The sequence below is a fragment of the Peromyscus californicus genome, unplaced genomic scaffold (assembly GCF_007827085.1).
Source record: "Peromyscus californicus insignis strain IS unplaced genomic scaffold, ASM782708v3 Scaffold_8__1_contigs__length_139910024, whole genome shotgun sequence".
Lineage (NCBI taxonomy): Eukaryota > Metazoa > Chordata > Mammalia > Rodentia > Cricetidae > Peromyscus > Peromyscus californicus.
The window spans coordinates 34,493,940-34,520,599 of record NW_026294606.1 but is presented as its reverse complement, the minus strand read 5'-3'; the positions used below and the strand labels follow the sequence as shown (position 1 = coordinate 34,520,599).

Sequence of the window (26,660 nt, the reverse complement as noted above, 5' to 3'; positions counted from 1 at the left end):
GTTTCCTACCATCACTTCCTGGGATTAAAGGCGTGTGTCACCATGCCTGGCTGTTTCCAGTGTGGCTTTGAACTCACAGAGATCCAGATGGATCTCTGCCTCCAGAATGCTAGAATTAAAGGTGTGTGTGCAATCATTTTCTGGCCTCTATGTCTATCTAGTGGCTGTTCTGTTCTCTGACCCCAGATAAGTTTATTAAGGTACACAATATATTGGGGCATACAATATCACCACAGAGCAACACTGACATACAGAAACAACACAGGAGCTTTGTTGTTTAGAATGCTGATGGTGAACATGTGTTTAAGGACAGAGGCCAAGGAGATGCAGCCCATTCTACTATTCCTTGCTGCTTCTGCATGTGGCAGAGAGGGACATTAAGAGGACAGGTGAGATTCTAATGACACCTAAAGAGTCATTGCTGATGCCCTCAGCACAAGGAAGATGGCTGAAGCAATTTCCCAAATATGGAATCTTTGATACCCCTGCTTGTAGCTGTATATAAAACCATGATTTCAGTTTTATAGGTGACTGGGAAGAAGTTTGTTTTATCTCTGTATTCTACAATCTGATAATGTCATAAATACAAAATAATTATATTTTCAAATGTACTGTGACTATATCCATCTAATAGTGTCCATGTTTTAAATAGACACATAAGCTTTAAAAAAATAGCACTAATAGCTGGGCGGTGGTGGCGCACGCCTTTAATCCCAGCACTCGGGAGGCAGAGCCAGGCGGATCTCTGTGAGTTCGAGGCCAGCCTGGGCTACCAAGTGAGTTCCAGGAAAGGCGCAAAGCTACACAGAGAAACCCTGTCTCGAAAAACCAAAAAAAAAAAAAAAAAAAAAAAAAAAATAGCACTAATAGTAACTATTTCTCTAAAGATAATTTCAATTATGTAGGTTAAGTTTACAACCAATGCCATTCATTTATGTATTTATAGAGAAACTATATATCAAGGACTATAAAAGAGGGGAGAAATGGAGAGTAACAGATACTTTTTAAAAATGATAATACATCTAATTATATCATTTAAGAAAATTAAATTCTCCCCAAGGTCTCCAACTGTCATCTTTCTTATGCCTGACTGGTGGAAAATAACAAGAGACAAGATAAATAATGAAAGATAAAGTATCAGGCACCAGGAGGCCAGGTGGTATTTTCTGAGATGTGTTTAAGTGAGGGAGGGTTTGGAGCCTTCACCCTAGGTTAATCTGACAGCTCTGAAGATTACACTATCATAGCGGACAGCGTAGCAGTCTGAAGACTGCCAAAAATGATGACACTAACACTCAAAGAAATCAACAAGTAGATACAAATTGCCCTCATTTCCCTATGTCCAACTTCTTACTTTATGTCCTCCGCACAGCCCCCTGCTATCCTTTTCTCTACACTCTACTCTCACTGATAAGAAAGCAAAGGTATCACGCAAGGGACCCCTAACAAAATACTGTGGTGGTACTGGGAGAACCCTTTCCATAGGGACAAGACAAATGTTTACCCCTCCTTGTAGGGCACCAACAACAAAACAAAGAACAACTTGGGGGAACCGTGAGCTTCAGGCTTACTTACAGAACATGACACAGAGTTCACTTATAGGCACATGGGTAATACCAAAACAGCCACACCACCAAAAGTCTCAGCCCAGTGTGGATGGCAACTTCTCTATTTCTGCATAGAACTGTCCCCTTCAGTTATCCTTCTCCTTCTATATACTTAGCACCATTGGGCTACAAGCAACTAGAGAAGAATTACATACAACAAACTAGAAAGGAGAGAGAAACCACAATCGCAGATGGGATGACCCTCCCCACTTTGTGTGAGAGAATGTCACCAGTTATCAGATCAATCTCAAGGGTCTCTGGCAAGTCCTCACAGCTGCTCTGATGAAAATGGTGGCTTTATACTTGTAGGATCATGCTTGCAACAGGTGGAGTGCCTAGTGCTCCTGAGAACAAAACACACACATACACACACAGACACACAGACATACACAGACACACAGACACACACACACTGTGTCCTGTAAAAGACTCTAATGGAACTTATGGGGTCATACATACACACAGATAGACATAAAAGTAGAAGGGGCTAGTTGGGAAAAGAAAAGGGAATGATGAGGGCAGTAGGAGAAGAAGAGAAGGCAGCAGGAGTGGATATGTAAACACATATATAAACATTTTCTGATATACCCATTACTACATATAATTAACGCATGTGAATAAAAATGTTTAAAAAGAGACATTGCAGTTACTTACAATAACTCAACATGAAAGATTCAAACTGCTTTCTCTGATCTGAGTCAGTAAGGAAACTAACAGGAAAAACTGGGGCTTCACAGCCACTGTCCTCCTTGACTCCTGTTTCCGGAAAACATAAAAGTGTCCTTCCTCTGCAAGACTGACTATCCACTAACGCTCAAGGTACCATTTGCAGCTGCCATGCCACTGTGTTTAGTCCTTGCTTCTCTGCTTCTGAACAAGCTCAGATTCAAGAAAGACTCCCTCTTACTTCACAGTTAAGCAGTCTCATAGCAAACCCTACTGACTTCTAACCAGGACTCGCATTTTCAGAGTACAGAAATGGTTCATATATGCCTCAGGCATGGCAGGAGAGCACTCCACCAACTGAGTTACACACACAGACCCCAACCTCTCTCTTGTTGAGAAAGATTCTCACTGTCTAACCCTGCTTGGCTTGAACTCACGGCAATCATCCTATAATAGCCTCCCATCAGCTGAGATTACAGGTGTGTTCCTCCAACACCTGGCTGGCCAACCTTCCTTTTTGAGCATTATCCCTGCACCTCTCCATCTTTGCACACCAATTCACATTACAAACTGCTGCCAAGAAAACCATCTCACAGCCGCTCCACATTTCAGCATCTCTCTCCATCTCCAGAAAGTGAGGTGATCTGCACTTCTCACCCTGGGCAATCAGATTCTTCGCACACAAGACCATCCGCCTCAGCATTCCAACATATTCTGGAATCTCCAGACAACTAACAGATTTACACAGGTCATACAACATGCCTGCTGCCCTTGCAACTTCAGCTTTCCTATCTTCCTGTAACTTGCTCTTCATAGATTCCTGTTCTGAGCAGGTATGTCCCTCCAATCATATGTGCATGTTAAGCTCCAGAACACTGAGAGGCAAGCTGGGATTTAAGCTGTAGTGAAATTAAAGCTGACAATGCACTGACATTAAAATACAAATTGCCCTGGGTTATTCCAGTGGGCCCAGAGTCATCACTTAAAAGTAGAGGAGTTAGAAGGGAAGGAGACAAGAGAAGACAGAAAAAGAGAAGTAAATGTTGTCAAGTGAACTACAAACGTAAGGAACAGGGAGAATCTCCAGGGTCTGAAAGGGCATGGCCGCCAAGGCTCTGAAGCCTCCAGAACTGCCCTGCCAGCACTAACTGGCCCAGTAAGACCTATTAGACTTCTCACCTCCAGAAGCATAAGATAATAGGTTCACAAGGCTACCAGGTCTGTGCTTGGCAAGTGAAATCAAATACATCTCTGTATGCAGTTGTCCAAATTCATTCTCCCCTTATCCCTTCTCATCTTTCTCATCTAATAAAGAAGTCTCTGCTGACTGTATTAGACATGAAATCTTATTTCTCTGAACCCACAAATGAATCTGAGGAGAATTAAGGGCAAGACTTCACCCCAGTCCTACCCTATAGAGACAACTATATGAAGCAAACTGACCTCTCTATTTACCTTAGATTTGTTTTCTATACAAGAAGTATCTTAAAAGTTGTTGTGAGAATTAAATGGAAAGAATGTACACTTCATAGAACTATATCTAGCACACGAGGCACACTGAATATGCATTAATAATTATCATTAGTTTTATCCTCAGTGCATTTTCAGGGTCATGTTCGTGGTACTGTCTTATCACCCTACTAGACAAGAATGGGCCTACCCATATTTACTTATTCTATACAGAAACTATGACACATGGAGGACAGTCTATAAATAATAGTCATCCAGGGTAAGTGACTGCTAATGTCAAAAATGTCACTTCAAAAAACAAGACTATTTAAAAACAAAACAAAATAAAATAAAAGCATTTAAAGAGAACTATACTGAATGGATAAGTTAGGTTATGTAATGAAATCATAGTGCCAGACCTGGAACGTATCTTTATGCGTTACTGGCCAGGAAAGCCCCAAAAGTCTCCAAAACAACACAGTCAACCGCCATTGCCCTGGGGGCCCACCATAGCCACGTGGAAAGACCATATTACTAAAAACATCGCCACACACTTTGGCTGCAAGACATACAGAAATCAAACTCAAACTTAGTCACAAGCTTTCGCCCTGATACTAGGCTTTCATAGTGCCAGAAGATGCTCTGCAGGCTTCTGAGGAGAAAAAAAGCATCAATATTCTTACCTAGAGCTACACTCCACAAGCTCCAACACTGAACGGGCAAACAAGATTCCCTTACTGGTGCACCTGTAACATGACTGTTATAAGGGAACTAACTGCATTATGATTGGAGTTAAAGCCTGTTCCAAAGGAGGTAATTTCATGCTTGGTACTATAATCTTGGTCATAAGCTAGTGGCTGGGGTTGGGAGCCCTAGTGTAGAACCTGCTATTAATATTTTTTGCTAAATGGTAATGCTGCCCAATTGCTTTCTATATATCTGTCTTTATGCCCATAGACCTATGCTACCCTCTATTTTGTCAAAGGAGCTTTTTTTTTTTAATTCCCCAGTGGGTAGCAGTTAATTCTGACATGCATGACTGGTCAAAGAATAAGAGACTGAGTGCTCAGCCCTTACTAGGATATCTTTCCCACTCTACCCTTACCACCACGACTATGCCCCATGCCAAAGGCTCAGGAAGCGTCACAAAGAAAGAGGCAGAAAGAATATGAGAGGAAAATTGATTGTGAGGAGTGCTGTCAAATGTAAAGTTCAAGGATTGACCAGGCCAATGAACTCATGAGCTCATGCCAGCTAGAGTTACCTGCACAAGATCCAGTCAAATACCTGGCACAGATAGGGTTGTATTCTCCAGATCCCACCCCTTTCCAAGGAGCTAAATGTAGGTAACAGCTGCTGAGGCAGGAAGAATCCGTTGCTGAATGTGTAACCAATGGTAGATATCCCATACTTTAGTGGACGGCCCCACATCCATACACAAAGAGGCAATACTGACTAGACTTGGTAGGTTATCAAAACTAAAGAGGACTTAAAGTTGGGAAGGGATCATGTTGTAGAGATAGAAGGAATTAGAGAAGAGGAATGAAGGTGCTTCATTGTATACATATATGAAATTCTCATAAATAAAAATTAATACAAGAAAAAAATTAGAGTAAATAATCTCTTAAGTTAACTAAAATTCACATATTTAATATAACAAACAGAAACAAGCACTGAAGATAAAATTACCAGAGAAAAGATACAAAATATTAAAGATAAAAGGTTCCTTCTGTATCTTCATATGTAAAATATTAAAATACCTTTAGCAAAGCCATTATATATGTACTGTTATAAAATTAACAATCCCTCTAGTTTATCAAAAACATTATCTGAAATGTCAACTTATTCCTTGGCAACTAAAACACTCCTCTGATACGTTGTTTTTTAAATTATGTAAAGTATAGCATGTTTATCTGTGTATACAGGAATGCAAGTGCCCTCAGGGAATGGAGGTTCAGATACCCTGGAGCTGGATCTACAGGAATCTGTGAACCACCCCACATGGGATCTGGGGAGAAAACTTGAGTCCTCTGCAGGAGCAGTCTATGCTCTTTCCTGCTGAGCCATGTAACAAGCCCTACTTTGATATTTTTAAGTTAACATTAACAGAAAAACAACTGTTCATATTCAAATGGTGACCTAGTAAACCCTATCATGAAACTTGATCCAAAGAGGGCTCTCTTCCTAAAATAAATCACATATATGAAAGGTCTAACACCACATTTAATTTGCAACAAAACACTGAATTCTTAGGACTTTGATAAAGAGAATGATTATAAGCATAACCATTTGAAAGTATTTTCAAGTTTTAAAAAAAGCAATTTGTTGCACCGGAAATAAGGGTTAAAAAATGAAATCCCAGCAAAGATCCCACAAGCTGATACTATGGAATGACACTCGTGAGGCTGATTTCATGTGAGAGAAGTGATAAGACTGCCAGCGACTCAGCAAAGTGATGACTAGTCACAGCTCACAAAGTCCTATTGCGATCTGAGATAATAAGAATTGATTTAGCATCAAAAATGTACTTGCTTACTTCCTACCAAGGGTCAATTCTATATTCTCTGATGTGAGGGACAAAACCGTGAAAGTTACAGCAAATACCCACTGACTTCAGTATTCATTACAGTCCCATTGCAGAACTCAGTCCATAGAAGAAGAGTTCAGATCACATGTGAGAAAAAATTGAGCATAGTGCTATTTTTGTAAGCTAAAATAAAATTGTAATATAAAATATTTAACAATTTCATAATTAATATATGGCGAAATGACTTTAAAATAAAACAACCAGGGGCTGGAGAAACAGCTAAATAGGTAAAGTGTTTGCCATGCAAATGTGAGGATCCATGTCTGATGCCTACATAAAACCTGGGGCATAGGCCTGTGACCTCAACATTGAGGTCAGAGAGACAGAAGGATGTCTTAGCTCACTGTCCAGCCAGTCAGTAGAGCTGACCTGCTGAGCACCAGGCTCCATAACAGATCCTGTCTCAAAAAGTAAGGAGAAAAGCGACTGAGGAAGCAGATAGCCAGCACTGATCTCTGACCTCTACACACACAAACATGAATTCATTACTAACCAACAGTTATTGAGGGCTAGGGAGATAGCTCAGTGGTGAAGTTCCTGCCTTGTGAGCACAAATACCACAGTATGATCTCTAGAACACAAATAAAAATTCCAGGCACAATGGTGTGCAATTGTAATCCCAACTTTGAGGAGTCAAAGATGAGCAGATCCCAAACTACTTGGCCAAATGAGAAAGCATGTCTCAAAATACAAGGTAGACAGCTCCTGAGTGAGTAGAACAGTGTGCATGTGCACACCCACACACCCACACACACCCACACACCCACACACCCACGGGGAGGGGGGGGGGGGGTGCGGCAGCAGCATTCTGACGCCCGAGGAAAAGGTAAAGAACAGCTGAGGTGAAGGAAACTGCAGACAGCCTTATAGTGATAATAGGGTCAGGCAGTCACTGCTGCTAAATGCCGCTTAACCTCTGGATTCTGAGACTGAGCTTCTGCACCCTCAATACTGAAAGCCAGAAGTTTGTTCCACAAAAGATCCCCCAGTTGGTTAAATGGCACCCCAGAGGGATGTTAACGGAAACCAAGGAGACCTCTTCTACCTCCTGTGAACTACAGCAGCAGTGTGAAGGGTGAGCCAGACAAAGGAAAGACTAAGGACACGGCTGGTGACATGGTGGACAACATGGAGCAGGACTGCAGGCTCCTGGGAGCTAGCTACAACACAGAGACAGAGGGACAGCTGCAATGGGAACAGAAGGAAGAAAAAGTCCGCCAACAGCTGACCTCTGGGGTGGGGAGGAACTCTTGGGGCTAAGGAACGTATGCCCTCTACTTTCCCAGGAGTCTAATTTAAAGAAACAAAGCCCAAGAAGTGTGAACAAGGCATGAATAAGTAGAAAACAGGGTGGTAGCTTGAGAGGGAGTTAGACCAAGGCGTGGCAACTCAAAGAGCATTTAATATTCAGTCACAGGTTGTTTTAAGAATAATGTTTTAGGGCTGGAGAGATGGCTCAATGATTAAGAGCACTCACTGCTCTTCCAAAGGTCCTGAGTTCAATTCCCAGCACCCACATGGCAGCTCACATCTGTCTGGTACCCTCTTCTGCTGTTCAGATAGATGTATATGCAAACAAAGTAACCATAAAGAAAAAAAATACATAAATAAAGAATCATGTTTTAAAATACACAGTCCAGATAGCTAATGATCAAACATAGTATTTCAATCTTTCTCTACCAGAATCATGTACACGCAATCAGAGATGCTGAGTAACCAGCCATTCCTGTGACTATACCATCTCTTTTGCTCTGTTTTTCAGTAAAGAAAGATGGTGAGGGGTTGAGGCTGGCTCTCACTCACACTGACCTAGAGCTCACTATATGGTACAGACTGGTTTTAATCTCCAGATCCTACTGACTCAGCCTGGGATTCCAGGCATGAGCTATGACATGAGATTGTTTTATATTTTCAAGATTAACAAGAGTAACACATAGGGAAATGAAATCCATGTTTATTGCCTAAAATGAGAAAAATCGTATCAGTCAAAGATATAAAATCCTGCCTCAAACACCCATGTAATTTAAAGACAAGATACACCTTAGAAGAGACTATACTCAAGAGCTTTAGCATTTTCTTGTGATTTTTCTCTCCCCCAGGCCCCCGCCACCCCATGAACTCACAGAGTCCATATTGTCAATAGCAACTCTGAGAGATACTCACCCTGTGTTGATTGAAATGATTTCTATCAGTGGATTCTTCCTGATCTTTGGCAAATCCAGTCTCGCTCCCCCCAACCGCTTCCCATTGTCTTTCTTCTGGCCCAGGAGCCTCACTGAGTGACCTTCAAATTAAGCACAAGATACATATTAGCACACCACACAAATCCACTGTCATTTACCATTTTCAATATATATGTTCAGGATTGTATTTGATTTTATTCTCTTATAGGAGACCAGGGGGAAAAAACATCCTAAGAAGATGTGATCATTTGAACACAAGAAATACAGTTAAAGAAACAAAACAAAAAAAGGAGAAAAGCACTGTGTTCCAAGGACTGACTATACTTTCCAATGCTTGGCTCACAGTATGTGCACATTTACAGATCACATTTGAGAAAGGATCGATGTCCTTAAATAATCTCATAAGGGTGAATACGCTCCCTACACTGACCAGATACTCTAATGCAACAGAAGGGGCTTATATATTAGGCCTGTCTGTTGTTTTCTGACAACAGTTAGACATAAGGATGGTAACTAATGCTTGATGAAACGGCACTCAACACTTACCTGGGCTGGTGTTTTCTAGTCACCCACTCCTATCCTCCACTTTCCCTCCTAGCTTCACTCACACTTTCATGATACACACACACACACACACACACACACACACACACACACACACACACACACAATCATAAAACCTAGGACGAGGACTAGGTATTTTAAACAAAATCTTTCAAGGTTATTTGAACAAAATACAACCAGAATATAATTTCCATTAAAAATGTTTTGAGTATTGAAAACTTTGAAGTAATTTCAGACATGTAGAAAACACAGAGGAAAGAATGGGCACATCCCCTCAGCTTCTAGTCACAATTTTACCATATAGTGTTGCTTCTTTGCACTCGGAACATGCTGTGTTTATGACTGCACCATGTGATATATCCTATAAAACCATCCATCTTGGCTGTGCACAGCAATGATTTCAAATACATTTCTACTGTGACATACTGTTTTATAATTTTATCAGTGACTATACTACAGCCGATAAAAGTTGTCCACTGTGAAAACAAAACTGGATGATTTTAAATAAATATCTTCAGTTTTGTAATCATGACAATAACACAGTTTGGGAATGTTTCCATCAACACTCGAAACTCCTTTGAGTTTTAGCTTAGCCCATCTGTTCCCATGCCCCACGCAGCATATGTCATTAGGTCATGGCCAGAAGACAGGCATCCACCTCATTTCCAACATCTGGTATAGTAACACTTCTAAGAACATCTGCACAGAAACCTTTATACACCCATGCTTTCACTTCTCTTAGAGTCCTAATAAAGAAATTGCTGAATCATTTAGTGAATTTATATTTTACCATTTAAGAAATAATGCTTTGCAAAGAGATGACCAATTTATATTCCCAATTTCATCAGACATGAGATTATTAAATATTTTCTCTCATTCTGTACATTATATTTTAACTTTCATGATGGTGGTTTTCAGAAAAAAAAAATGTTGGCTAGTTTAAAAAACTTCAAATTATCAACTATTACCTTCATGGATCATGTCTTGGTTATTTTTAAGATCTCATTGTCTGTCCTAGGGGTACAAAGGTATTCTTTCTTTTTGCTTCTATTGTATTGTTTGAGCTCTTAAATTTAGGTCAAGAATATACCCTATTTTTTCTGTAGTGAGGGCCTATGTTGACCTTTCCACAATAATACTCAGTGGTCTCTCTGCCTTTTCTTTGCCTTATTCGTCCACAGCTATTCTTGTCACACATATTAACACAAATAGTTATACAAAGCCGAAAGGGGAGTGCTACAATTATTATTTTAAACAAAAATACATATTTATAGCATGGCTTATATTTGCCTACCAACATACTACTTCTGACACTTCCTAATGCTCCTTGGAATTCATCTTATCATGTAGTTCCACTTCTTTTCCTCTTGACCAACTCTCTTTAGTTGTTTTTTTTTTATAACATTTTTGATAACATTGTTATTTTTGCTTCATTTGTAGAAGATACTTGTGCTAGATATAAAACTGCTGATGTCTCTGTATGCTGGCTATCAATTGTCTGTGGTGTTTATACTGTTCACGGTTAGATGTCAACTATTTATCTTACTGTTCCTAAGAACATAATAAGTCACTTCTTCTCTTATGCTTCCCAGATCTCACTTCATTAGGGGTCCAGGTATGGATTTCTACAGTACCCTATATGGGAGCTCTTTGGACTCATAAAGTTATATTCACCTAGGATGATTTCATTTCGTTTTTTGTTTTTTTCTTTTAATTTTTTCTGTGTCATTTTTTTCTATCTATTCTTCTGCAACTCCCACAATACATTTGTTAGTGTATGACAGACATGTATAAAACAGGTCCTTAAAGTTCTTTTACTCAGGGTGCTACAGAGACCCAGAACTGATGCATAAAGAGATAAATAGGATTTATTAAGGAAACTAGATCACTTGACTATAGAGGCTCAACAACTACATGGGAAGTCAATTGCTGCAGAAAATTTGTTTGCGTTGACATTCCATGACTAGCAATAAAGTTAAAGCTTGAATCAGAGGACAAATTCAACACTTAGCTGACCAGAACTAGCCACAGAGATGTTGGAAGCCGCAGGTAGATAGATAAAGAGATGCACAGGAAGTAGTAGGGAGGGATTTAGAGATTTGCAAGCATTTTGATCTGGGAGAAGTGGAGAGTAGGATCACCTGATGATTCCTCTGTCACTCTTTGGATTCATCAGGTTTTTAATCTCAATTTCTGACTCCTGAGTTTTTATTAATAACAGAATAATTCAGATAAACACATTACCTGACATCCAATGTGGGGCATTAATTAGATCACAAGACGGCAACAAGGCTGCCACCTCTCTACCAACACTGCAGCTGCTTTCCCCCTCCCCACAAGTCTCAGGCTTTTCCCAATGCAGTCTCTCTATAGCAGCCTCAGGCCACTGCCCCACCTCTCACCCCAAACACCTCAGGCAGCTGGGCCCAAAACACTGCACAGAGCTGCTGCACAGGACCACAAAAGAGTACTGCTTAGTACTGCAGCTGCCTGTTCTCCCACAGCTCTGCCTAGGCTGTCAGCAGCAGCAGATCTGGAGAGACATCTGGGAATTCTTAAGGGCGGTGGGGGGCAGGTTTTACTTAAAGAAAAAAAGTCTTTCCCACTTTAAGAATGGGGAACAATATTATAATACAAGGAGTTAGCACCGGTATACTTCCATAATGTATGGCTTGAAAATGGGAAATTAAATGAAGGGATAATCAACTTAGCTGGGATTGGCATAATGTCAGTTATAATTATTATCAGTCTGGTAACTCATATTTCATCCTTTAAAAAGTGGGTGAACATTGGTGCCAAATATGAAAAGTTTACTGATAAGATACAAGTCTTAGAAAGACCTACCAATGAAACTAAGAAAAATATTCACACTCAGACAGAGGAATTTAGAGAACTAACCACACCATTGCATGAAGAGGAAACAGCCCAAAATTATTAGAAAACCAACCTTAGTTTATCCAATAACCATATATGACTGGCCACAAGAAGATAGGCACCCTTAACGCTATGCAGAAGTTAACTAGATCCTACAGAAGTTTTATATTTGAAGACATTTAAAGAAGCAGTCATTTCATGTGGCATGCATTCACCTTATGTGAAACCAGAGTTAAATTCATGGGCAACTCAGAACAGAATTATGCCACAAGACTAAAAGTTTTATCGATATCAATATTGGAAGTTGGTCCTCAATTACAGTAAAAAAACATGGTGGAGACAGCAAGCTAAGGTCATAGGTCAATGAAGCAGGGCTAGAAATATTGATATTTTCCAAGACCAGATCCTTGCTAAAGACCAGCATGCTGATTTGCAAAGACAGTTTGGATTTGATGATCATACTTTGTATATATGTTGTATAGCAGCTTTGAAAGCTTGAGACAGGGTTGAAGAAGCATGAAAGGGGACTGAGTCTTTTACTAAAATTATACAAATTCCAAAAGAAGTCTTCACTGATTTTTTAGAAGATTGACTTCAGCTGTAAATAGAATGATGTTAGATCCAGAAGCTAGACAAATATTACTTGAATGTTTGCTTTTTAAAATGCTAATTTGGAATGCAAAAGGGAGATTGATTAGGCCTTATAGGCAAGATCAGCACCCATAGATGAATGAATCTGAAATATAGCTGATATTGGATACTTTGATAGGAGGAGTGGTTTCTAAAAGTTTGAAGAAAAATCAAAAGGTTAGATGTTTTAATTGTGGTAATCAAGGTTATCTGAAAAAAAAAAAATGTAGGCAAGGCATTTCTAGAAACAATGTTGTTTTCTACAGACAATCCAAACAGAAGGCCCCAGAGGCAACAGTTCATCAGACAGCATGGCCATTCAATCTAAACTAACTTAGAAGACTAACAAATACCTTTCATTTGATCAGATATAACCAGCCAAAAGGGGGAACTCCCCAAAGACAGGGTTGGGGCAGGGTTTTGTTTTGCCATTCCAGGAGAATAAAAGCATCCAAGTAAGGAATTTGAAGACCACTGGACAAATGAGACATCAGAAGAAGAAGGACGAATCATCTAGAGTAAATGTCCAAAGAAAAAAACTAAATTGGTTTAATGGTATAGCACACTTCCAATAGGATAAAATTTCCCAAATGTTTGTTTCTGTTCTCTATAAACATATAAGGAAAATGGTCTTTTTATAGTCCCAATTCAACTAAAAATTAAAGCTGGCTTTGGAGTTGGAGTGTGGCTCTCTCCTTCTCTAAACCCAAGTATGCTTGTTAAAGGAAAACTCAAAATCTCTGTCTCATGTCAGAAAAGCCACCAGGAATGGGACAGAAGAAAACCAAAATTAAGGGACTATTCTAGTATCACTAATATCATAATCCTTTGGTTTCATTTTGGTTCTATAAAACTTTTCTTAAGGTATAAATATTATCTCAAAATTTATAATTTTAACATATATGTGTATGTATATATATATATATAAATATAAACTTTCAGTCATGATATTAATGGCCATATAGAGTATTAACTAATTGTAGAAGTAGACTTCATCTAGCTCCTTTATAAGATTTTTGGGTTTTAGTCTGAAGCAGGTAACTAGGATCTAAGTTTGTGTACCCCAGATGTACTTAACAAATTGTGATCCTTTAACCGCTCTAAGATCTGCTGCATATGACATTTAAAATGTTTAAGTTTTCTGCAGTGAACAGAGACCATGCCTGGCAGATACCTTTGAGGTCTCCAAAAAGATGATGAGGCTCTACAATGACAATTCCACCTAGATTGTGGTAACTCCACTAAACTGACAAACACCCCCCAGAGATGAACTATGGTCTACAAACTGCTCAGGATAACTTCAAAAGAGTTAGCGAAGATGATCCAGCCTCACAGACTATTCCAGTCAGAACTTCAGAAAAGCCCTGCACTTTCCCATCACACTGAGACTGGACAGCAGCTAGCTCTCTCACGACTTGATCATTATTTCAGTTTTCTCAGGGTTCCCCAAAGATGCCATCACCCCGAGACAAGAAGAAGTAATTTTAAGAACACAACACCCACATTCCCAAGAGGTAGGGTGGGTGGTTTTTGGTTGGTTAGTTATGGATGCTTATCATCATTAAGGGGGGTTGTTGCAAGTGATTATTGGTCATGGTCAGGGAGGAAACTAACAAAGGAGATTAGATTTAAGGATCTCATTCTGAAAAAAACAGGGGAAATATAGGAATGACAGGATAAAAGGGTAGATTACTAAATCTACTTTTAAACTAAAAAAGCAACTAGTAATCTCAAATATTTTACACTGGTATGGATTTTTGTATATTTATACAAATTTAAGGTTATTTTTGCTATATTGTATAAATATTTCTACTCTTAAGATATTTTTGCATATGTATACAAATTTAAGGTTATTTTTTATACTGTATATATGTTTGTACTCTTGTTTAAGGTATTGTACCTATATACCCCACTTAATAATGTAAATTTCTAGTCTTTGAAAAGTTTATTATTACAAACTATTTAGGATAATTTAAAAATGTAGGTTAGTAGTTAGTCATCTAAAAATCAAATTTGTAGCCATATTAGGTATGTTTTCAAGACCAAACAGAGATATAGTTTACATAGCTAGATGAAACCTATTTCTACAATTAGTTAGCGCTTTATATGACAATTAATATCATGACTGTTTAAATATATGTATTTAATATATATCTTACAATTTTTGAGATAATATTTACACCTTAAGAAAAGTTTTAAAGAGTCAAAATGAAACCAAAGGATTATGAGTTAGTGGCAATAGAATAGTCCCTTAATTTTAGTTTCTTCTGTCCCATACCAGATGGCTCTTCTGACATGAGACAGAGAGTCAAACACTTCAGAGACCTACAGAACATGGCATTTAAGGTTTTAAATAACATAAGGCTGTTCACGACAGTGAGACAGGTCTGCTCCTGACAGCACCAATTTACTTCAAAACAGGATGATGGACATTGAAGAACCTCCATATGGAGTTTGCTTTCATTGTGGCAAAGTTAGCCACTGGGCAGTAAGAGATTGGTCTTGCCTCAATTGCTGACAGTATACTGTCCAAATTGGACAAGCAGGACACAAAAGAAGGTGACTGTCAAACTTTGAAAAGACAAAATAGGACAGTCCTTTAAAATTCCTGTTTCACAGAAAAGTCTGTCAGATATTCTAGGCTCGTAGGTTGAAGATGAATGACAGAACATTGAAGAGGAAATTAGATGGCTATCTGGGCAGATAGATGTCTCTGCCGTTTCTATAGTTTTTGAAGTTGTTTGCTCTACACTTCCTGTTTACTCAGGTATCTGATGCGGTTGAAGATTAGATAGCTATAATTACAGTTTTCCTTGTTACCTAATTAAGAAAAGAAACTCACAAAAGAGGTGTAAAGTGTATAAGGTTGAGAGACATAAAAGCTTAAGTTGTTTATCTAAGAAAATGTTTTGAGGTCTCAAAAGAGTTTTGTGTTCACAATACAAGGTAGGAAAGAAGGGAATTTTGTACAAAACTTTGGACTTACCAAGATAGGATAGAAAGTGGAGCATTTTCTCTGAATTTGCCAAACACAAATGGACTGGGCATTATGAATATAATTCTTACTTGATAATTATTCTTGCTGTATATAGTTTTACTGTGTTAAGTTTAAAACCTTCCCTTTTTAGACAATATCTGATAATTGTTTGGCTAAAAGCATAGACCCATGATAGCTCCCAGAGCTGGTGGTAAACCACTGCCATGTTGGGAAGCTGAGGTGGGCGGAGCCAGCAGCCACAGCTGCTGCAGTTTAAGGCAATAGATTCACAATAAGACAGATTCAGATGTAATAGTTTACAATGTGTGTAAAAGATACGTAGGCTTGAAAGAGACAAAAAAGGTGATATATAGAGTTATAGAAACAAATACATAGTTTTAAAAAATAAAGTCTTTAAAGAGACAGTAAAGGTAGTATAAAAAATAAGCCACATAAAAATGGATATTACACAGAGAATCTGCATTGTGTTGTCTTTGGGACTTTTAACTGCAGAAAAACATTTGATTGTAAAAGCTGTTGCGTTATGCCAAAATGTATATTTTAAAGGTACCTTGACTTCAAAATTTGGATATAAGGATATGTTGCTTTGGAAAGGAGACTCTGCTTTTGTTTCCACAGAAAGCCAGAAGCTATGGATTTGTTCAAGATTAAGATACATCAGGTTTGACCAGCCAAGACCCCCTGAAAGGTCTCCGATGACACCATGGCCCAGATGACCCAACATCCGGAATGGTTTCAAGGCAACTGGCTCAGACGATAAACCCTCATGGACTATTCCATAATCCTAAAATTTTCTTTATGTCCCCATAAGATACAGCGCCCCCCTCCAGCAGGAAGTAGTAAGAGAAGCTACGCCCAAATTCCCAAATTATATGTAATTTTACTTTGTTAAGGTTAAAACCTTCCTTTTTGAAAAAAAAAATGGGGGAAGTGCTGTGGAATGTTCTATATGGCAAATGTGTTGCTAATTAGTCAATAAATAAAACACTGATTGGCCATTGGCTAGGCAGGAAGTGTAGGCGGGACAAGGAGGAGAATAAAGCTGGGAAGTGGAAGGCTGAGTCAGAGAGACACTGCCAGCTGCCATCAGGACAAGGAAGATGTAAAGTACCGGTAAGCCACAAGCCACGTGGCAAGGTATAGATTAATAGAAATGGATTAATTTAAGCTGTAAGAACAGTTAGCAAGAAGCCTGCCACGGCCATACAGTTTGTAACCAATATAAGTCTCTGTGTTTACTTGGTCGGGTTTGAGCGGCTGTAGGGCTGGCAGGTGAGAGAGATTTATCCTGACTGTGGGCCAGGCAGGAAAACTCTAGCAACAATTGTTCTTATTGTATATAGTATTACTGTAAGAGTTAAAACTTTTCCTTTTAATTTGTAGAAAAAAAGGAGAAATGTTGTGGGAGATTTGTTTACACTAATACTCTGAGACTGACAATAAAGTTAAACCTTGAATCAGAGGTCAGAGCCAACATTTAGCTTACCAGAAATAGCCATAAAGATGTTGGAGGACCCACAGAGTGTGATAGAAAGATACACAGAAAGTATTATGGAGGGATTTAGAGATTTGCAGGGTTTTACTCTGGGAATTTTAGAAAGTAGGGTCAGCTGATCACTCCACTCTCGCTCTTTGGATTCATTGGGTTTTTATCTCAATTTCTGACTCCCGAGTTTTTATTAATAATAGAATAATTTAGATAAACACATCAGCCAATAGCAAAGCTCAGTCTACATCAGAAGGCTTCAGAGCAAAGAAAACTGAGGATGTAATTATCAGGATAAAGGCAAATGAGAAGAGCCCAGTATGCAGATGATAGGAGTGTCAGAGGTCAAAGGCCAATAAACTTGGACTTGCAATGTCCAAGAGCTGAAGATAAAGAAGTGAGATTGGTGGGATAACACAACAGTTCTCTGAGAGAGTCTAAAAGGTCAAGAATGACTGTGCAAAAGCAGAACCATTTTCATACGAGCCCCAGGCAAATTTCCTCATGTCCTACTGTAATATGCAACCTGCTCTAATAACATTCAATAAATTATTCATCTTCACTATCTGCATGTAAATAGAGAAACACATCTACATGCAATGACATAAAGAGTTATTTTCTAATCCAATGACTCGTTAAAAAGTGTCACACATAACAATAGGGTAGTTGGAGTTTAGTGCACCGAAGACAAAATAGGAAATATAAAGGCTGCTTGTTATATACAGACAAAGACAAAAGGAAGGAAACAACATAATTTCCTTTAAAATAGACTAACAAAATAAAACTATTATGTGTGATACATTATCTCTCTTTAACATCCTGTTTCAAAGGAAATCATTTCAAAATATTCATTAATCCACAGGTCATAGTCAGAATACACACATTACAAATTATTTCTGGTTTCATGTGCAGCTATCAATATTGTTGCCTTCTGAAGCAAACAGAAAATATAAAGAATAACATGAAGGAGATGCCATAAACAAGTTATGACTTTGAGAGGAAACAAGGGAGATCAGAGAAACGTGCTGAGGGAGTGGAGATGGAGGGGCAGATGCTTGGAGCAAACTCATCATAAAAATGAACATGTAATATTCACAAAAGGACCAGGAAGCGGAGACTACAATTAAACACTCACACGCTGCACCCTGGCTTGACCCTTCCTCGTTAGCCACTGTCTAGCACAGTGATAGAAAATGAATGACTGCTAGCATGGCCTGGTGGCATGGGCCTGTGACCCTTGATACCTCAGGAGGCTATAGCAGAAGGATTACCAAGGCTTGCCTGGGCAAAGTCATAAGACTCCGTCTTAAAAAGTGGAATCCATCCATAATGCCAGGCAAGGAAAGAAATTAAAACTAAAACAAAATGGGGACAGGTTGACATGGATTTTATTACCTTTCTGACTAGAGAAAATGAAATCAAGACAATAGAGTTTAAGAGAAATGGAGAACAAAATATGCAGTTGTTTGTTTTTTTTTTTTTTATCAAGTCCATGTTAAAGAAATGGAGAAAGGGATATTAAGAACAATGCTCGGGGTGACAAGGATGATTCCTAACACTCTTCCTGCAGGGAAACTGGTAAGAGTGGGACAAGATGCAAACAAGGACATGCCACTGTGATACAGGGAAGAAAGAGAAGAAACGTCACGTGTGGGATGGAATCCACAAAAGCAGTAAGCTTCCAGGGTCCTCTCCTTTCCATTTTAAATACACTCCCACTTCATGTCTCTATATAATGATCAGATATAGCTCAATAGATAATTAACCATCTTTAATAAACACCTCTCTAAGCTAATACTTTTAAATATCACTTAAAACTCAACACTGTAAAAACTAAATTCAATTATAATCCCTAAAACCTTTCAACAGCTATTTATAAACCAACTTCAAACCCCTGATTCCATGCTGGATTTACATTGCAGCTAGTCCACTGAAAACTTTCATGAAATGATTTTATTACATATTAGTGAATTTTGAATCCAAAAAGGTAGCTGCTTATGATTCACTGCTATACAGTAATTTCAAACTGTTAACACTAAACCTGGGTCAAGAAAAGCCAAGCCATCCTACCTGATCTGTGCAAAAGTCACTATACAAGTTGCATCAATATTCAGTGTTGTCTGTGGATCAAAAGCAAAATCTGACTAAACCACACAGTTCTAAAGGCCTTTATGAAAGAAGGCCACCCAGGTGTCTGATTAGGAAGCCAGTCAGCAAGGTCATTCACAAGCCAACACACACAGTAAAAGAATGTTAGAAACATGTTAAGCCTGAAAACATGCGTTTATTAGTTATTGACTAAGCTGTGGTACTATGCACCAACCTCTTCCCTCTTCTCATTGTCACACATTACCTTGGAGAGTCATTACATGTTACAAAAATATCAACAATCTGGCAACTGGGACTCCTTCTGTATATTTTGTCTTTCATTTCTTTGTTTCTAAAGGCTCTGTAAAACAGCCCACAGCCAACACTTTCCTTCAAAACTTCATTCAACCCACCTAATTTTAGAGGTCAGGCCATTGTTTCCTTGCTATGTGACCACCCAGCTTACCACCAACAATGAGGGCTCCTGCCATGATTTCTTGCTCTCTTGCTGACTGCTGACTTGGCACAAATATAGAGCTATTAGACTCACACTGAGAAGGCAGGTCTGAATGCTATGGTCTGGGTCAATCTACTGGAAAAATTCCTAGGAAAGCAACCCGAAGTGACACAGGGGGCAGAGGGCAGAGAATAGTTCAAGTTTTTCTCTACTCCATTCAATGCAATTCCTCATATGTAACACTTTTGATGGAGAGGAGCACTTTCAGATATCCACAACCAAAGTATGACCCTCCCTTCCAATATTTTCATCTTGAGCATCGAAAAATAAAATGAGTTCAACAGACGCAGCAGCTTCTTCACAAGTTGAGGCTGGAAGAGAATATTTAACATTAAAACTGGCTTGACAACTCAAGCTCTCACTCAGTCACTAAGACAGACAGTGTGTTCCTCAAGAAGGGAGAACTTAATAGTAACTAGAGTAACGCACTTAGGGTAAGATGGGGCTGGAGAGATGGCTCAGCAGTTAAGAGTGCTTATCATCCTGGCAGGCAATCTGAATCCAGTTCCCAGAACATGCATCAGGTGGCTGACAACTGCTTATAACTCCAGCTCCAACTGGATCCACAGCTCTGACTTCCTGGGGCACCATGCATATTCCCAAACACAGAAACACACTTACATTTATTAGAAATATCTTTTCCTTAATACACCGAAATTAAAGAACTCAAAGCATAACCCAACATTGAGGAAGACAGCTTGTGGTCTCTCAGCACAATAGTTTCTAGACCTCAAGGTAAAACTCTTGGTTACCCACCAGAACTTGGTGATAAGACCTGGTTGCTGAGGACTCCATACTCTTTGGTCATAGGATTTGGAGAAATCAAGCTGGTACTGACCTAGAAGCTTTCTCCCCATGACTAGCTTTCGTGGTTCCAGAAGGTGCTATGCAGGCTGCTGGGGATAAATGGCAGCAACAGGATTTTTTTGTGGTGTTGTTTGTTTTAAAATTCATTTTATTTTTTTAATTTATTTTTAAATTTCGTGTATGTCTGTGTGAGGGCATCAAATCCTCTGGAACAAATGTGATGGGGATAACCAACCACTTTCTGACTGAATTGAATGCCTACTCCAAAGGAAGAAGCTCATGCCTGGCATATGTGGCCAAGGACCCATGGCTGGGCAGTCCATAGGCACTGGGGATGAAACTCTCACTATTATTTTCTTATAGGATATAGTATCAAACTGCCCTTTGAATAGGTATGTCTATAGCCATAGACTGGGGAGCTTTCAAGGTCAATCAGAGAAGCATCTTAGTGGAGTGGATGACAATTTATACAGAGACTCACGACTGCCCCAAGTGGAGAGAACAAGTGTCTGTGGAGTGCTTAGTCATAAATGAGACATCTATATTACAACTTCTCCTCCCAAAGCTCAGAAAACGTTCAGGAATACAGGGTAAAATGACTGTAAGGGCAAGTGGCCAGGAAGGACTGATGCAAGATAGCCTCTTCTGGACACCACAGGGCTGATGAACTCCCAGCAGCCGTGGCAACCTACACAAGACCTGATAGGAACAATCCAGTCAGTATTCCAGCTTGCATGGAAGAGCACATGAGGATACTGACAGTGAATGGTTGCTAGGGGACAGTCAGTGTTCTTTAGGGATGTGGTCAGGTAGGTTGACCATGCTCCAGTGGGTAGTCTCGTGTTAATGAGTATATAGACAGCACTATTAGACTCTGTAGGTAGTTAAAAAAAAAAAAAAAAAAAAAAAAAAACTTGAAGCTGGGAGGGTGTTGCAAGGGAAAACTATGAAGAGTTTGAGTAGAGATGGATAAACATGACCAAAACACATTGCTTGCATGATACTCTCAAAGAATAAATAAAAATCATACCACTTAATAAGAATTAAATGATTTAATTAAAAATAAAACCTTTCTGGGTAGGCAGGTAGGTTGGGAAGAGGCTATGATAAGATCAGAGAAGACAGGTTAAGGCTCTGCAAACCTGAAGATTATTTTATGTCCAGAATCATAATGCACAGACAAATGTGCCTGCCCTACCACAGTAAAGAGTGGAACTGATGTGTGGACAAGAAAGAACTTCACAAGGAAAATGAAAGCATTGCTAGACGGGAGGTTCTCATTGACACTCTGCCTCCATTGCATACTATTGTAGGCTTAGATCATAATAATTAAAGTTAGATTAATCGACAAACTGCTACAACAAAGAGTATACACCTAAGCAACATGTCCTCTTACTCTCACAGAAACGCCTTCTGTAAGTGAATTACAACACACATTGATCTTACATCTTAATTGCTACTTCTGTAAGCAGAGATGCCTTTTATGACAAGGGAAGAAGATATGTAGGGTATCAATTTTCTGCAATTTAACTCAAGTGCCCATCCAAACTGTCAACAGTCAAAACAGTCCTGAAAGAAGAGCAGGTAAGCCTCTCAGACCACCATCTGCCTTGCTAGGACAGAGCTTCCTAATTTAGAAATCTGTTAAAGAGCTACAAAGTTGTGGTATTTGAAACAGTAAGTGATAGATGCTTCTGTCCGTGTATAAAGCATCCATGTCACAATATAAAACATTACTGTTTCTCCTGCTCACAGCTACCATCCTAAAGTTAACACACCCAACCATGGAAGCAGAGCTAGCTGCTAGAACACAACAGGAGTATAACACGTAACTTTGGGAACTGGTGAGCCAAATGTAACTTTGAAGACCGAGCCCATGGGGCTGGGGAGATGGCTCAGGGAGTAAGAGAATCTGCTGCACATGTATGAGGGTCTGAGTTTGAATCACTAGCACCCATATAAAAAGCCAGGCGTAGCAGCTTAAGCCTCTAATCCTAGCCCTGGGAGAAAAGCAGAGACAGGAGGGTGGCTGTGGCTTGCTGGCCACCACCCAAGCCAAAACACAACTAGCTCCAGGCTCAGTGACAGACCTCGTCTCAGGAATGACACTCAGACTCAATTTCATAGTATACTCTGCTAGAACTCCAGCTTCTTGCTAATTTTCCTTAAAACTAATCAAATAAAAAGTCTTTCACCACAACCAAATTCCACTGGAAAAAATTTATTAAGACTGGGGGTGAAGGAGCCCCATGGTGAAAAGCTAGACCTTCAAAATTGAAAATGCCCTTACACAGCATTTATGAAGTACATCGGATGAAAGCTGTCAGGCACTGGTTATAATCGGTCAATCAAATACATTCTTAAATTTTTCTGAATGTTTTATTATTGAAACATTCAAAATTATATACATTAAATTTTTTATTTTTTTTACATTTTTTAAACATCCCTACCACAGTTTCCCCTCCCTCCTCCTCCAAGTCCCTCCCTCTACCTCCCTTCAGCCCCGCCCCATTCACTCCTCCTCCATTTCTGTTTAGGAAAGAGCAGGCCTCCCATGGATATCACCCAAACATGGCTTATCAAGCAGTAAAACTAGGTACCTCCCCTTGTATTAAGACTGGACAAGAATCAGAAAAGGTGAGCAGCAAAATTAAACAATGGGGAGGGGTGGCATTTATACAAACAGGCCCTCCCCTCCTCACTTTCCTATGCTCACTGTAAGCAGCCTCACAGAGCAGAAAGAACGTGGGCTTTGGAACCAGAGAGCAAGGTTTCAGACTTGCCGCTGCCCAGTGCCTAATCAGTGCGACCAGGCTTCCTGTAGAGTACAAACAAATTTATGTCTATGGAAAAGATAAGCTACCAGGAGCTAGACAAGGCACTGATTATAGTTGCTACAGTAATTAATGCAAGTATAGTCCTACCAAGACCAGCTAATGATGCAAGGGAAGTGTCAAACACTACGAGTGAACGTAAGCTTCCATTTCTATAAAAAACCGACAATGAAAATCAATGCTGTAAGTGATTTGTTAACTAAGTAATTAAAGGATTATAGATTCAAGGTGATCCCTACGAAGTCACTCATGTGCAGTAATGAGAAAAAAAGAAGGTACAGTTGGCAAGACCCTCACGGGATCCTGGAAACATAAGCATATGTGTAAAAAGCTAGGAGAACCCCAGCTGCTTTTCTGTCTTTGAACCTGAAATTATACCGACCCAAAACAGTGGCTCTCAATGCCAGGAGCCTCGTGAGGAATGACAAGGCCAATCTTCAACACCAAGCTAACCAGGTTATGGTCAGCCAGCCTAAGTTTTTTATTTTTGTTAAAATAATGTATAGGGGAAACAAACTTTGTGTGTGCATGTGTGCGTGTATGTGTTGCATGTTCACGTACACAGGTACACAAGTGCACAGGTACACATGAAAGGGGTGTGAATATGATATGAAGACCGAAGGGCAACCGCAGTGTGGTATTGCTTAGGCACCACCCACCTTGTTTCTGAGACAGGATCTTTCACTGGCCTGAAACTCACAATGCAGATTCAGTGAGGCTGGCGGGCCAGGGAGCCCTAGGGATCCACCTATGTCCATCCACTTTCCCTGAGCTGGGTTTACAGAAACATGCTACCATGCCAGCTTTTCCCTGTGGGTTCTCGGGATCAAACTTAGGCCCCCAGGCCTAGAAACACAAGCATTTTGCAGCCTGAATCTATCCTTAGAGAGGTAGTGTATACTATATTAGAGCTATATATGTTGAGTGAACATGTTTTGTAATGGAGTCAGAACTTGCTTTAGTTTTCAAAATGAGTCCTATTGGAGTAAAAAATATAAAGTTTAAATGTAATACAAATTCTTTGTGGGACTGATAATTTACAATATTCATCATACAATATAAAGCAATATGATGTAGAAATCAGAACATGGATCTTAGAAACGAACATATCTGCATATGACATAGACAGCATAAATAATCATCATAGACACATTTAACCAATGACATTCAAATGGAAACTGGCTTACAGTAGCAGATGTCACAAGTCTTTCATTAAGATTATTAATGAAACTTAAGAGTCTTGTCTTCTCATGAGACCAGACATTAGGTTTTACGAGGTGGTTCGCATGTAAGCTCAGCGTGACAGTAGGTAAGTCAATATTTAAACAAGGAAGAAAGGCAGGGCTATTTGACTGTCAGGTAGTGGGATTTATTTATTCTAGTCTGTGTTAATTCATTTAAGTTAGAATACAAAATAATACATTCATTACAGCATTTTCATACACATTTGTTCTCCTTCCCTCCCCAACCCCCTTATTCCCCACAAAACTAGTACCCTTTCCCCCAGTCCCTTTCTGTATTCACAGCACATGCGAGTTCTCGTTCTCTCTCTCTCTCTCTCTCTCTCTCTCTCTCTCTCTCTCTCTCTCTCTCTCTCTCTCTCTCTCCCTGCCCCCCTCCCGCCTCCCTCCCTCCTTCCCGTAAGATCAGGTTTCACAGTCCCATTTCTGGTTTCATAACTCACACTCTTCCTCAACAAAATACATATAAACACAGAGAAAGAGAGAGAAATTAAAACTTGAGGAAGATGAGTCAGTGGGTAAATACACCTGCCTGCAAATCTGACAGCTGAGTTGAATTCCCAGGACCCAACTGATGGAAGGAGAGAATCACCTCCCTCAATTAGCTAAATATCATTAGATGCCAAAGAATGTGGATCCTAGTAGACACCAGAGAGTGAGATTCTACTAGATACAAGAAAGCAAGGATCCTACCAGGATCCAGAGAACAAAGGTTCTAATGGACAACAGAGTAAAGATCTTCTTGGGCACCAGAAAACAAGAATCCCTCTGGGTACCAATGAGCAAGGATCTTAAATAATATAGCACATAAATGCCAGCCTGAATGGACACAGTTGAATGTGGAAAATAGCTCTGGAGAGGCACACAGAGGCTAGACAGTTCTGTTTGGGACATTAAAATAAAAGCAAAGCAGCTGAAGTCAATAGAAAAACCTTCAAATCCTCTCGAGCAGCAGCTGAGAACAGTAAGCATAAGAAGAAGAATGTGTCAAGGGAAATTAACAAACGTCTCAATGCTACGGGGTAGGGGAGCACAGTATTTCTCTGGTTGGGGCTCCCTAAATGAAGTGAGGGCAGTAAAAGAGGAGGTAAAGAACCAAATCTCTTGCAGATGATGATGAACGCAGTCTCACTGTCAGTGGACTAAGCAAACTCAGCCAATCACTTAACCTCTACCGGGTTCAGTGCCCACCCCAGCTAAGCGGCTGTCGGACTAATCCTCAGCCTCCACTTCTCGTTAGATAGAACTCTAGCACTGAAGTCATCACTTTCCATCCTCCAACCAGCCAATGAAGACTCGGCCAACTTCATTTCATCTCTACTACTGTTTCTCACAACTAAACTCAACACACCCTCTCCAGTGAATGTACCCTGGGCCGAACTCCTCAGTGAGAAGCCCTCCCTCATCAACATGCCTTGGAGAGAAAGGCCTCCATTTCCTAACATACCTCCTCGACACACCTCCAGGTAAGTTCACTATTGAATACCACTCGTTTTTAGAATCCATTTAAATTTTCAGAGAAGTTTTAGGTTCACAGTAAACTGAGCAGAAGCTGAGAGCTTCCATCATCACTGCCAACAAACTGCACCAGAGTGCCGCAGTGGTGGGTTTCTTAGGATGGAGCTGACACTGACAGGTCACTAGGCTTCACAGTTGACAGAGAAGTTTGATGATTTTGAGCAAATGTATACTGATAGGTGTTCAGCATCACAACACCATCACAAGTATCGCTGGCCCGAATACCTTCTGTGTTCTGCTTACTCAACTCTTCCTACATCTCTAGGTGATTGATCCTTTGATTGCTCCTACAATTGCCCTCTTCCAGAATGCCATATAGTTGACATCACATAGTATATGGCTTTTAAAGACCACCTCATGTTACTCTGAAAACTCTCTATGTCTTTATGACTTCATTGTTCATTCTTTCCAGTGTCTTATAGAAAATTTTAAATGAAAATTTTAAGATATATATATATATATATATATATATATATATATATATATATACCTCCTAGTTTGTGTGTGAGTCCAAGGATAAAATGTATGGTTTTATCCTACAATAATATCCTTTATAAAAATACTTAGTAAGTGTTAACAGAATGGTATACCAAAATTTTAGTTCAGAAAAT

General features: G+C 39.6%; 1 protein-coding gene across 1 annotated transcript in view; it reads right to left on the bottom strand.

The window, feature by feature from the left end:
- Positions 1–26,660, bottom strand: part of Cdkal1 (CDK5 regulatory subunit associated protein 1 like 1) — a 570,376-nt gene that overhangs the window by 375,361 nt on the left and 168,355 nt on the right. Inside the window, 1 exon segment of the mRNA XM_052727871.1 lies at positions 8,473–8,593. Coding sequence (XP_052583831.1) covers positions 8,473–8,593 — 121 coding nt within the window.